We start from the raw sequence: 14762 nt of genomic DNA, 5'->3' as shown, positions 1-14762 counted from the left end.
CAGTTTACGTGCAATACATACATGTTTGTGTAAATAAAAAAGTAAAAAAAAAATAAATGGAAAAATCAATTTCAAGAGGGGCAGTGTATGTGCGATATTTGTGCAAATAATAAATAAAAAATTTTAAATGAAAAATCAATTTCAAAGGGTGCAATATGTGTGCAATACACGTGCATATTACGTGTAAGAAAAAAGAAATTAAAAAATTCAAAGTTGTATATTGTTTAGTGATTGTAATTTAGTTTTTGTTTTTTAAATAAATTTTAATTGATGATTGTGCAGGTGAATTGTTATTTATATTCTAAAATATAAATGTTATTTTAAAAAAAAAATTAAATCTATTCTAATATCCAATAAATAATTGTTAGGGATATAAATATAAATATACTCCTAAAACTTCTTTTAAGAAGACTTTATTATAGTGTGTCACATGTCTTGTTAGATCCTCAATTAACAGTTAAAAAATCCATGGCTAAAAGATTTCCATTGAATTCTAAAAATCTCAATCAATAATTTTATCTAAGATCTTTTAGATAAATATATTTGACTTGCAGAGATTTAATATTATTTATTTTATTTTTTTTGAGTACTAACTTGATAATTAGATATCATATTGGTAGATAAAACATGTCTTTATAAGAAAATTTAACTTAAAACGTACTTGGTGATTTTTTCTAACATTCTTAGGCACCGTGGAAGTTCAAATATTTGAATGCATAAAAAATAGGTATGTATTTAAATAATATAATAAATAACACATAAAGTTTCTAAATTTTATAATATTTAATTTTTTATATAGAATATATTTTATAAAAATAAGATAAAAATATACTTTAATAATTTTTTTACACAATTATTTTTACATTTATAAAAATATTTTACATATAAAATACGAAATAAATTTTTCATGCACTTGAGTGTAGATTTTTATTTTTATTCTTTTAGTGAAAATTTTAAATTAAAAAGCAAGCACCCAGAAGTATATGAAAAATGGTTTCTTGATTGAAATCTTTTTTTTTTTTTCTTTTTCTGGGGCTGGGCTGGGGAATTGAAATCTTTATATTTTGTAGAATAATACCTAACAGTTAAATTAATTTATTAATTTTGTTTATAGTCTTTTAGTTTGACAGAATTAAAGAAACTAATATGATTAAAATATTCATTTAAAACTCAATTTTTTAATTTTTAATATTTTGTTCCAACCAAATAATCTTTATCTTTATATATATAAAAGTAAGATAGTGTTGAAAAAAGAAATTTCCCCCCAAAACTTACATTAATGATTTATAATTAATACTTATTGCATTAATAATTTATAATTTGTAATTTGCATTAATAATTTAAATCTTTTAATTACTTTGAAATAATAAATAGTAATAAAATCTCCCCCAAAACTTGCATTAATTATTTGCATTTAGTACTTATTGTATAATATCCCAAAATTTGAAAATAAATAATAATTAGTCCAATTGGTGTTTGAGAACATTATTGAATATTTGGTAATTTAAGAGGAAGTATTTATTTATGTGGTTTTGAGGAAAATAAGAAATTAAATTATTTGAAAATGATTGATAATTATTAATTATTGTATTTGTGGTGATTATTGAATATTTGTGGGTTAAAAAGGAAATATTAAATTATTTGGGTATTTAGAGAATTAAGAAAAATATTTAATCATGTAATTTTGAGGAAATATGAAATTTAGGTTTAATTAATTTAATTTGGGGTATTTATGAAATAGGAAAATAAATTAACTGAGTGGAATTTCCAGAAATGTCAGGGTGTAAGTGAAATAAAAAGGAAATAGAAGATCGGGTGTATGTGCAATTAATGGAAATAGTGGGTGCTGAAGTGTGATTTGCGAAAGTAACTGAAAGTCACTTTAAATTTAATTGAAAGCACCATATGGTTAAAGCAGTTGGCTAGCGCGGGCGGTTGCAAGTGCACGTGTGCTGGGTGACGTCGCGGGTTCGAGCCCCTGCTGGTGTGCGCGCATGTTGTAGGATTTTGGCTGATTTTTCAGCTAAAACTTGGGCAAGGCGGTGGGTGCATTGAGGCTGCCACGCGGTAGTCGCTGGTGGTCCCATTTCCCTTGCTTTTAAAGCCTCAAATTGCAACAGAAATCGGGAGAAATTGGGAAAGAAACAGAAAGGAAATTGAGGAAAGAAAATGAAGAAGAAGCAGCGCGCAAGGGTGAAGATTAAATTATGTTTAATCGTGATTTAATTAACCAGGTAAGTAAATAATTTTATATTAAACATTCTATATAGTTGAAATTTTATTTTGGGTCTAATTTTATTAATTTTGAGAGTGTATATTAATTTACAGCGTGTATTAATTTGGTGGTGTTCAAGCGTGAGAACGCTGTAATTAGCTTAAACGAGACAAGCTTCCTTTACCTTTGCGACCTCCTTTCATTTTATGAACCCCTTATCTTCCTTTAACTCGTTTCGGTATCGCGTATTAATTATATATATAAATTGAGGATGTTATTGGCGTTATTTAATTTAAAATAAATATGAGACTTATTGGGATTTTATTTACAGTGTGCCTACGTGAAATTTTAGACGGTTAAATTATTTATATTACACAGTTAGGTTTAATTAATGCGAGACAGGGTTTTATTAATCGCTATTAAACGTTTTACTTCGCAGCGGGACTGTAAGAAATGCAAGAAACAGCTGTGTAAAGGCAAGCCCCTAGCCCTCTCCTCATGATTTTTAGTTCCCGTGAAAGACCCCGTGATTTCCTATATTTTATTCTCTCCCTTACTCTAATTCGGCACCTAGCATTAATTATTAAATTATTATTAATTTAATTTAATTTAAATTAAATCCAAGACTTCTATAATTTTATTCGTTGTGAGCCTATGGGGGTTTGTACCACCTCCACTCCTTTTGGGAATGATGCTGACCCAGCTTGGGGACTAGGTTTCTAGACGTACGGGTTATTTATGATTTTATCGGATTTATTTATGGTTCGGTTAGAGCTATAGAGCAGTAGGGCAGGGGTCGGTTGTTAGTGACGTTGGGGTAGACTATTGTACGGCCCTGAAGTGGACCGTTGGGTGAACACTCCTACTCTCTGGCCGTTGATCGGTGTCGGACACTACTGACTAACTCTACCAGTATGTGATCCACTGCACGTTTAGATTTATTATATTACTGTTCATGATTTGATATGTACATGGGTACGAGTTACATGTTGAGATATTCATTTATTGAGTATGCTTGGACACGGACATTCTAGTTTGGTCAGGTTGCATCCGGCACCGGCATATGCATCGTGTGTGGTTTACTATGTGGGCGAAGCATAGTCTGATGCCTGGATGTATGGGGCGCCAGTGTATCACGTTGATGCTCACTACGCCATTGCATTGTTATGTGCATTGCATGGTTACTGGTAGTATTTAGTTCTCGGACGGGAGTACCGTTCCGAGGGAGCCTCTGGCTCGGGTGTTGGGAGTACCGACATGGACGGGTGGCGGGAGTACCGACCCGGGATGACGCGCATAGGATGCTGGAGGTATTTGTTACTGTCTAAGGCAGCGACAGGTTGGTATGAGACTTGGGTGCTAAGTGTTTTATGTGGGCCCCAAGGACCGGTATGTGCTTTTATTATGCTATACTATTGTGGTATTCTGGGAGAAGTTTATTGGCTTTGTGCAGCCTTCAGCCTTTCGTTTCTTATACTTGCTGAGTCTCTGAACTCACCTTATTTTTCTATCATTCCACGTAGTGGTAGTGTGGACCATGGCAAGGGAGTCAGTGTTTAGCGGTAAAGTCGGTATGGTGTACAGACAGTCCCGTCATTCCCTGTCAACTCTGATGTTTGAGTATGAGTTACTCCATTATTTTGTATTGTGCCAGGTCTTTCCTCAAGTCTGGTGTATGTCGACACAGGAGTCTGTATTTATTTATTTATCATGTGACTGCTATGATAACGGGGTACTCGTAGTGTATACATGTGTTTAGTTTCGTTTCCGCTGTTCTTATTTTTGTGTATGCATACTAGGGTGGTTTTTGGTTTTGTCTCATTCTTTTTCCTTCCGTAGGCACTCCCGTTCGGGTAGTCCTAGTGGTTGGGGATATCCGGGCGGGAGTGCTTATATATTGCATTAATAATTTAAATCTTTCAATTATTTTGAAATAATATGTACTAATTATTGAAAAAATAATAATAAATTTTAAATACACGAGTTTTCAATATTAATTATGAAATTTTTAATATATTATTATGTGAATATTAAATAATTAATATTTAATATTAATTAAATATTAAAAAAATATAATTATTAATTCTGTTAAAATTATTTAAACTAATAAATTTATTTTTTTATTTTTAAATTAAATTCTGCCACGTATCACACGAGTTAACCACTGGTTAGAATCTAAAATTATGATTTTATATTAGGAATGCGGGCGGGAACGAACTAGGAAGCGCCTGGACGGACGGAACCCGGGCCGGCCTAATCACAAGCTTTATTAAATCGCACTATCCACCCACAACTAAATAAAATTTCGATACCCTCCACAACATTTCACGAATTTACGCCAATTCCATCTTCCCTTTCCTTTCTTTACCAAATCATCTATTCTCTCCAAAACCCTAAACCCTTCAGGGATACATGCCCATGTCCGTTGTACACTCCTCAAAGCCGTCTAAAATGAAGGGCATAATCTTCAAAATCGGCTCACTGATTCAGGAAACGCTTCAAACCAAACCCACCAATCCGTTCTCCCCAACCAGATCCATGTCCCAATCAACCTCCATCCCCAAGAAGCAGCAGAGAGTCCGAGATCACGGCTACGACAACTACATGGAAGTCGAGAAGAAAATGCGAAAGGTTCTCAAATTTCAAGACCTAATTCTCGCCCAACCCAGTTCCATCATCTCCATCTCTCGACTCGACCCCCTTTCTCGCCGTCTAGGCTTCAAGCAATTCGAAGCCGGCCATTTCATCCTCAAATTCCCTCACGTTTTCGAGATTTTCGAGCACCCGGTTCAGAGAATTCTTTATTGCAGGCTCACCCGGAAAGCCCAGCGCCAGATTGAGCAGGAGAAGGAATCCCTTCTCGCGCAAGTCCCTGACGCCGTGACCCGGCTTCGGAAACTGCTAATGTTGTCGAATACCGGCAGTCTTCGACTCGAACACGTTCGGATTGCCAGAAAGGATTTTGGGCTTCCGGATGATTTTGAGTTCTCGGTAATTCCTAAATACCCGCAATATTTCCGATTGTTTGATGGTAAGGAAACTGGGAATAAGTACATCGAGGTTGTGGAGAGAGACCCAAAACTGTCTGCTTGTGCTATAGAGAGACTTAGGGAGAAAGAGTATAGAGAGAAGGGAATTAATGATGAAGATATTAGGTTTTCATTTATTGTGAATTTCCCACCCGGGTTTAAGATTGGGAAGTATTATAAGATTGCTGTGTGGAAATGGCAGCGGCTGCCATACTGGTCGCCTTATGATGATATTTCGGGTTATGATATGAGATCGTTTGAGGCGCAGAAGCGTTTGGAGAAAAGGGCAGTTGCGACGATTCATGAATTGTTGTCATTGACTGTGGAAAAGAAGATTACTTTGGAGAGGATTGCACATTTCCGGTGCGCAATGCATTTGCCAAAGAAGCTTAAGGATTTCCTTCTTCAACATCAGGGGATATTTTATATATCAACCAGGGGTAATCAGGGGAAGCTTCACACAGTTTTCCTTAGAGAGGCTTATAAAAAGGGGGAGTTGATAGAACCAAATGATTTGTATTTGGCAAGGAGAAAGCTAGCTGAGTTAATTTTGTTGAGTCCTAGAAAGGTTCGTTTGGATAGGGAACTGGTTAGTTATAGAAGGGGTGGAGAAGATGATGAAATGAGGAGCATAAAAAGAGATAATGCTAGACATTGTAGGGAGGAGGAAGATGACGTGCAGTCAGATTTAGATTGTGAAGCTGACTCTGATTATACGGATGAGGACAATGATAATGGGGGAGATTTGGAGGTAGGTGCTACTCACTTATTGAGTGACTGAGGAGAGATTTCTCCTCGGGTCATTATGAGATTTTTTTAGTTCTAGTTATTTTTTTTATCCTTTTGCTTCAAAGTGTAAATGTCTTTCAATTCCTAGCAAACATGGAAAATACATTGGCTGGGTGAATGTTGCTCACTTCAGCATCTAAATATTGAGGTTTATTAGTGGATTCTGACTGGTTGATGATTTAAGGCTGGCATGTACATATGAGTGTCATCTCTGTAAAGAATTTATTAGTAGTCTATCATAAGTGGAGAAGCAATCTGGTGTCGTGTTTGGATACTTATGAGATATTATTAAAGGAGAAGCTTTGATACCTCAAGTTGATCTAGTTTCGTTATTGATGACCTGAAGTTGCATCCAGTGGAGTAGCAAAAATTTCTTCCATCCATCATTCCGGAGCAAGAATGACAGTAACTTCTGCTGATACAAGAAAGTTGGAGTTTTTGCATGAATTGCTGAAACGTGAAGAATTCTTTGCTTCAGGATGCTTCCTGTATATTTATGTAAGTTAACTCATGCCATTTAGTTCAGCATATAATCAATAAAATGAAGCAGTATATTCTGCCTTCAGTTTTTCATTTTGCATGCAATTAATCAAGAGTGGTTAATGAAAAACTAATATAGAGGTATTTTTTTTACCAGAGTTAATTCAAATAAGTTGGTTTGATTTTAGACCAGCTGAGCCATTTTATCAATCTTAAATATCTTGTTTATGTCAGTGGCTGGCTATATGAAATCTTGGAACAAACTGATTTAGGTACTAATTATTTTAGTAGTAGATTTTCAGGTGTCTGGCCAGATACACTGAATTACACTAGTCAAAAAAGTATTACTGCTTTATGTTGTTATCTTTGATACCCAATGTCATGACCCTAGGGTTTAGCTAGGGTCTAGGAAGGAATTGGGAAGAATTTGAGAGAGAAACGGAGAAGAATTGGAGGGAGATATAGAGCATAAATCAAGAGAAATGAGGGAGAACAAGGAAGAATGAGAAAGTAAGGAGGGAAAATATGAATTTACTATATTCTTCATCATACATTTCTCTACATACTAAGGCCTATTTATAGGCCGTTCAACTGGAAGTAGAGTCTAGGAACAGCACCCATGTGCACTACAACAGAACTAACAGCATTTCCTAACCAACAATGTAACTAATTACAACTTTGTCCCTATAATACCCCTTGTCACGACCCCAAGAATATATTAGCAATATATGTCATGTGTTTTCCTTATTAGTTGCATTTTCTGTTATTGTTAGCATCTTCAATTGTAAGCCTATAAATAGGCTTGAGTAGTTAGAGGAAGCTAGCTTAATGAATGATTTGAATTCTCTCATTTTCCCTCTCCCAATTCTCCTAGTTCTCTATTCCGTCTTTCTCTCTTCTTCCTCAATTCTGTCCGTTCTGTTCTTTCCTTCCCATCTGCCCTATCTTCCTTTAGTTCTTACCAAATTCCTTCCTAGACCCTAGGCAAATCCTAGGGTCGTAACATCTTTGATTGTGAAACCCTGCATAAATTGGGCTTCTTTAGGTTAGGATGTCTACCCTCCTGTATCCCTCCCTCCCAAACAAAAGACAGGGTGATATTGGCCATTCTCTCTCCTCGGTCATAGTCCATTTCAAAAAGGTAAGTAATGAGCTGATTTGTCTATATGTAAGTGACTACTAGGTTAAGTAACAGCTAGGTTGGGGAAATTGCTGTGCTTCTGAATGGTAATCCCCTATTATAGTTCATTTTAGAAGTTTTTGTTTACTTCAACTACCCTTCACATTTTAATCTTGGAGAACTTGTAAATGATTTCATCCCACTTGAGGAACTTATTAGTTTTAAAAAACAAAACTTAGGATTTTAAACTTCTTTTTTTTTTTTTTTTTCCTTTTTGGTAAGATGATGTTTCGTGTAAATTATCTAAATTACAACTGAAGTAACTTCACTAATCTGTTGAGATTTGATTCACAGGTGTTCTATGACAAGTATGTGACTGTCTACTCAAAGGGTTTTAAACTTGAACCAATTATGTACACAAAAGTTGTTGACTCATATCTACATTTTCATGGTTATCACTTTCAGGGTTTTGAATTTGGACATTGAAACCAAGACTTCTTGTATTTACATTAAGGGTCACATGCATATGGGACAGGTTATATTGTATTAACATATCAGGTTGTTCAGGGTCATGGTGAAGCTCCTCTTCGGCAATTAACTCTTTAGTACTGATTTCCTATTGAGGGCAGGCAGTAGTTGACATTGAACTGCTCGCAACACGAATTAATGCTCGGTTGCAAAAAGGCCAGTCGGAGAATAATTGAGGGACACAATATGTTGTGTAAACATGAATCCTTTTTGGGGAATGTGGATTAGAACCTTCATCAACCTGCTCAGATGATGGTGAGATCTGTGCCATATACTTGGAGAGTGCATGTACAATAGCTGCTGAAGGTCAGTTTTTTTTTTTTTTTCCCCCCTGCATGTGAACTTCCTATTGTTTTTAAGCTGTGTCAAGGGAACTAATATCTGGCTGCATGATGTAATTTGTGCACATCAACTTTTTCTGTAATGTAACTCAAACTTACAGATAATTGATGCATTATATTTCTAATAACATGTTTTGTATGTCATTTGCTCACTATTCTTGTGCCTTTCAGCAGCAGATATTTAATGGAAACTGTATTGGTTGTTTTTTTCTTTATATCTTTTGTCATTTAGAATTAGGAAATTTTAGGATGGGCAAGCAATCACACAGCCTGATGAGTAGGGTTGTCCATGAGAACAGGGCCTTGTTTTGGTCACAGGGTGGATGGAAGGGTTGGCTTTGGCACGCTGATGTAGAAACACATTTCTGTTGTTTTGTAGCTAGTTGGAGATGTTTATGTTTGTTTCTAGATTTCTCATATATCTGATTCTAAAATGTTAGCTTCTTTGTGAGTAGAAGATTATGGGGTTGAGTTGTGAAAACATTCTCTTTACAAAAAAGTGAGGGAAATGCTGCATACAAATACGAACTTCCTCCAACCCTTACAAAATGGGACATGCTATCAATATTCTGGGGACATGCTACAAGTCTAGAGGGTGCTTTCTCTCCTAAAATGATGTCTGATGTCATAATTAGATAGAAGATCTAACACACACTGTATTTAGGCTATCAATCAACTTAAAAAAGCTTCTCTCGTTATAATCTCCTTGAATTATTATCAGTCATTTTGTTCTCCTCACTTGGACACACAATTTCTTAGACGATTGCCATACCCAGTTTCTTCTTCTATTTTATTTTTTTTTCCTTGTCAAAGTATTTCCATCGTTGTGTATCTTTTCCTCTTGTTCTTCGTACATCTATTCTAAACCAAGCCACGCCTTGCTAATGATTATTGCTCTTGTCATGTACTACTATCATCATTTATTTTTGAGTACCTTGAACATATCATGGAGCATCCACTTGCAAGTGATTTCTTGTTCTGCCATATGTCTCTCTCTCTCTCTCTCTCTCGTTGCATTTTTGTCCACATATCATCATGTTAGAAGAGTCTCCACCAAATTTTTGTTAATTTTCCTCCATCTTGCATTCCATTCACTCTCCTCATAGAACTCTCATTGCTCCTCTTCTAACATGATGATATGTGGACAAAATGCAACGAGAGAGAGAGAGAGAGAGAGAGAGATTGTCCGCATATCATCATGTTAGAAGAGGAGCAATGAGAGTTCTATGAGGAATGCAAGATGGAGGAAAATTAACAAAAACTTGGTGGAGACTCTTACTGTGCGGTGAGAGGAAGAATCAGGAAAAACAAATGCAAAAATTGAGCAAAGTAGCACAAGATCAAATCTGGAATGAAAATCTCAAAATCAGGGTTTAAGAAAACGTCAACAGTTGGGTTAGAGTAAAATAATTGCCTACAAAACATGTCTTAGAAGGTTATTCATATTAGAGTTATAGTGATAATTAAATCCTAGTCCATGATCGATCACAAAGGAATCCATCTATTTTAAAAGTGACAATACTAGTCACATGACTAATTAAAACTAACATACTAAATTTTTTTCCAAAACCTAAGAACTTAAATGCTAACCATAACTAAATAAATAAAAAAAATCAAAACACCAATAAACAAAGAATCTACTCCTGTATCACTTAGATATAATATGAATAATAAGGATCTTATAAAATATAAGATTATAAATAAAAATGACTGACAAACAAGAATTATTTAACCGACCCAAGCAATGGGCCAAGACTTGATCACCATAACTAACATAATCACCAACTGGTATGCTATATTTTCGCTTCATTACACTATTATTTTCTATCCGCATGTCTTGGGAACTTCACCTTTTCTTCTTCTTCTTCTTCTGCTTTTTCATTTAATACTTTATTTCAAATATTTCGTTGGACGTCTTTTTCAATATCCCCCTGATGGTTGATAGACGTGAAATAATATAAAATGGTCTCCTCTTTCCCAGATACTTAACTTTTGACTTCACTTTCGGTCTCTTTTGATTCTCCTCCATTTTATTTTTATTGTAATTTACATTTGCTTTAAAGCTGTTTATACCCCATTCCTTCTTCAACCACAAGACTTGTCCGGTATTATGATCTGTTGATCAATGATCATCATCCATTGCCAGGCCCAGCATCTCCAGCGATGGCTGTTACTGCAAATAACAGAGCAGGCTCAATAAATTGAAGCATCAAACTTCAAAACTCTTCCTCTGTCAGGTGTCTACTGCCGATTTTAGTTGCTTTTGCCCCTTTTGTCTTCATGTTACCCTTGTCTTCTTTCCAAGGCCCCTAACTTGTTTTCTCCTCAATGCTGCAAAGGATTTGGCATCCGGATCGGGTGTCTTCTAGTTCTCCCGTGCTTATACTTTAATATTTTGCTCCATACAGTACCACTTTCTTGAATTTAAATTTGTTAGTGCAAAGGAAAGATGGTTAGACATTAGGATCTAGAGCATAAAATATCATGTTCGCAAGTTTCCTTCATTTTGTTGTTAGGGAGATTAATTCTTACCTTAGTTTTGTTGATGCATATTGCTTTTGTTTCAGTTGCAGCATCTGTTGTAGTCGATTATGCATTTCCTTTAATTGTTAAATCTGGGACTAATTTGATACTCTGTTGCTATGCACTTCAAAACTCCCCTCTCCCTCCCCTCCCCATGAGGCCATGACATGATATGAGTCTAAAACTCCATCTAGCTGGTTTCTCATGCTTGGAGTATGGTGTGTTTGTGCATCTTTCATTGATGTTTATTTTCTTGTAAATAGATGTTTATATTAGTCGATTTTCATATGGGAAACTTCCAATAGAGATCTTCTAAGAACAGTTTTATCCTAAAACTTCTAAAAAGACATTGAAATGGTAGTAGGCAGGTACAATTTATGTTTCATGGAGGAAGGAATTACCAACGAAAACAAATCGGTAAACAGAATAATTAAAAGTAGATTGATGAAAAAAATATTAAGAAATAAAAATAAATGGTGTACAATAAAATTAATAATAAAATAAATACTTAAAACAAGATAATTAAAATTAAATTCCATCACTAGTTAACAAATCAATTTAAATCTTTATAAACATTAAATGAAGACACTAACTCACAATTGTTTTGAGCCTTTTTTTTTTAAATTAAAGTCGTGGAATATCCAAGTATATGTTCAATTTAGTGACTAATTTGAAATTTTGTTGATTAAGCAAGCCAGGATGAATTAGGAAATGAGTTATATATATATATATGTGTGTGTGTGTGTGTAGTAGATTGCTGTAGGCCGTGATACCTAAATGAGGTGCATCCCTACCAATAAAGATCCTTAAAATTGACCCTATGAAAAGTGTGGTACGCCACCTGCAAATCCTGGAATTCACTCCTCAGTAAATAGTACATAACATACGGGTAAAAGACTATTATGCACTTCGTATAGAGTGTGATTTTGTTCACCCCTTAACTGGGTGATCATCACGCTTTTGAGGGTAAAAAATAATGAAACGGTTGGTCTGTTATTTGATTGTCGTTTTGTTATTTTTCACCTTCAAAATACTAAGGGTAATGGTTACCCGTTAAAGGGTGAACAAAATCGCACTCATTTGTATATACTTTTTGGTTAAAAAATTAGAGTCAACCAAACCCAAAAAAATTATAGTGACCCCTTCCAGAGGGTAAAATTAATAAGTCTAATCTCGTGCAAAATTCATATAAGGATGGCACTTAATTAAAGTAATACAGCAATCGTTACTTCTCGTAGTTATATATGAATTACTCTAATCTTGTGTACTTTTCATAACTACGAATTACTCTAATCTTGTGTACTTTTCTCTTCGATATAAAATTTATAGTTCACTATTTATCACAAGTACTGTGAAAGAAAATATCCTTAAAGAAGTGAAAGGACGCCAAATCCAATCACATCATAGCTAGTAATACGGTACGTAGTATCACACCATAGAGACTGCCACAATCTTTGAACAATCAGATATTTTATATATGCTCCCTTTCAGATGAAGACTTCTACTCTCCATGCATGGGAGATGCATGCATCTGCATGAAAACGAAATCGATCGATCCCAGCTGCTTGCTTCGTCTGAACTTTCTTTCTTTTCTCATCGTCTTCTCGCAGCGGTTTCTCTCTGCGCATTGAAATAAACAGCAGCAACAGGCAGGCCGAGGCCATTGTCTTCAGAGAATTTCCTGGTGTTGAAATGGTCTCTGGAAGCCGGCGGTTCCTTCACCGTTTGTCTCGCTCTCTGCTTGAACAGGATGAACACGTATCGGTGGATTCCGATCAACGGCTTTGGCGTCTCGTAGCTCACTATCTCTCTTCCTGTAATTAATTACCCATTTGAATACGTATACATGCATGTATGTATGTAGTTATTGTTTGAAGCTCAGAATTACTATGAATTAACAAACAAACTCACCGAAGGAAGCATCAGTGGTACCAGGAATGTCTGTGACCATCCTGAAACATACAAAGAGTCTTTTTGGGTACATTAATTTAGGGTTCCAAAGATATTACAATGTGTATATATATATGTATATATGCAGTCTTTGTATATATGCATTTTTCGTTTAAAAAGTGTTACATAATGGCACTAAAATTTTGCAATTGTGCTTTCAACGGGTTTTTCTATTTTCCCATATCCTATACAACATTAACGGAAAATAGAAGTGTATAAATAATATCGGTTTTCCATGTACATAAAAATTTGGATAATGCTATACATAAAAATAGCAAAAATTTAATTTGTACCAAATTAACTTGCAGAAACTATGTAAAAATGTTTCTGTGGGTACGACATAGTTAAGTTGGTTGACGAAACAAACCAGTGGAGATGCTCCCTGAGGTAGGGATCACTAGGGCTTGGAGCATCTGGGTCCGTCATGATCTTTAAACCAAAAACACACCAATGTTAATTACACACACACAGATATATAGGCAGTTGAGAGGGAGAGAATGTTGAGTTAAATTATGAGTACCAGTGTATAAGCAGTCCTCAAGTCTTCACCCCCAACGTCTACTCGAGGCCTAGCCGTGATGAGAGAAGGCATGAGCTCATGACCATTGGAGACCTGCTGCTTGTTGGAACTGTAACTGACCTTCATTCTCACACTTGGAGTGAAACTATCAATTACTTCTCCTACGACTCTCCCCACAGCCAGGGGCTCAATGCTGAGCCTTGCCATCAACAGAGAGAGAGAGAGAGAGAGAGAGAGAGAGAGAGAGAGAGAGGGTTTGGAAATGAATGCAATGAGGTGTTGCAGAATGCTAAGGCGGGGTTTTATAGAGAAGAAATTAGGAAGGGGCGGGCGTTAAGGGCTTGGCTTAAATAATTAGAAGCATAAAAGGAGGAGGAGGAGATTGGGCAGGGGCTTGGTCATGGCATGAAATGGCAAATGATTTTCCAAACATATATGGAAACATGTTTGAAAAGCATTCAAGCATATGCCGTTTTCTTCAGATTCAAAAGGGAAACTATTACTACTGTTTTAATTTGTATATACTAATTAATTCATTATTATTATGCCAATGCCAATATATATGTCTTTCGCCTATTGGCTGCATGCATGAGAATGAAGAATCCAACTTTCTACAGTTTAATTTAATATAATATCTTTGTGTGTGGAAATGGGAATTAATTCAGCTTTTAAGGTGCTCTTTTCTTGCATGCAGCACTCTAATAAATACAGCTGCTTTTCGACTTTGAAATGAAAAAAATATCTTATCCAGACGAACCCCAACTTAAATAATTGTATGTATTTAATGAATTAATATATATGCTTCGAATTGTAAATTAACCAAATCATTACACAAAATCCACTTATTCTATCAAAATAACCGCCCGTCAAATGATTTCCCTTTCAAAGTGATTCAACAACATTTTCTGTGATTAAAATGATTCACGTTTCGTTCAATAAATTTGGCTTTTTTTTATTTAGATATATTATTATATAAGTAAATATCATATCTTGATATATATTAGACTTCTCCTGTTTTGCTGGCCATGTAAATCTATCTGCCTTCTTATCAAATGGCCTTTGTCATTTCTTTGCCCTTGACTACTGTGCTGCAACTCACGTCATTTCATCACCACTAGCCATGCCATTCATGCCACACTTTGGTATTCCCTTAGTTTCTATCCACTACATAATTAGTTTAAATGTGGTATAGTAATTATAGGTGGAGAGTGTGACATGAATATATATATATATATATAAGTAATGTTGTGTCGCTCTTGAATTAATG

At 35.2% G+C, this 14762-nt stretch overlaps 2 protein-coding genes across 4 annotated transcripts; one reads left to right on the top strand and one right to left on the bottom strand.

The window, feature by feature from the left end:
* Positions 1-4525: 4525 nt before the first annotated feature.
* Positions 4526-8657, top strand: LOC127810739 (protein ROOT PRIMORDIUM DEFECTIVE 1). Of its 3 annotated transcripts, none has more exons than XM_052350337.1 (2): positions 4526-6531; positions 8201-8657. In XM_052350337.1, the coding sequence occupies exon 1, from the start codon at positions 4628-4630 to the stop codon at positions 6023-6025; it is 1398 nt and encodes a 465-aa protein (XP_052206297.1). In that variant the 5' UTR covers positions 4526-4627; the 3' UTR covers positions 6026-6531; positions 8201-8657. The 3 variants fall into 3 exon arrangements, with proteins under 3 accessions (XP_052206297.1, XP_052206296.1, XP_052206295.1); XM_052350336.1 differs by having other exon boundaries at positions 8099-8657; XM_052350335.1 differs by having other exon boundaries at positions 7988-8657.
* Positions 8658-12226: 3569 nt separating this feature from the next.
* On the bottom strand, positions 12227-13964 carry LOC127810775 (CEN-like protein 1). Its single transcript, XM_052350339.1, has 4 exons — positions 13496-13964; positions 13343-13404; positions 12937-12977; positions 12227-12839 (listed from the first exon to the last, which is right to left on the bottom strand). The coding sequence occupies exons 1-4, from the start codon at positions 13700-13702 to the stop codon at positions 12619-12621; spliced, it is 531 nt and encodes a 176-aa protein (XP_052206299.1). The 5' UTR covers positions 13703-13964; the 3' UTR covers positions 12227-12618.
* Between the last annotated feature and the right edge of the window lie 798 nt (positions 13965-14762).

This window comes from Diospyros lotus, chromosome 1 (assembly GCF_014633365.1).
Source record: "Diospyros lotus cultivar Yz01 chromosome 1, ASM1463336v1, whole genome shotgun sequence".
In the NCBI taxonomy this organism is placed as follows: domain Eukaryota; kingdom Viridiplantae; phylum Streptophyta; class Magnoliopsida; order Ericales; family Ebenaceae; genus Diospyros; species Diospyros lotus.
This window is presented reverse-complemented; position numbering and strand designations above follow the sequence as displayed.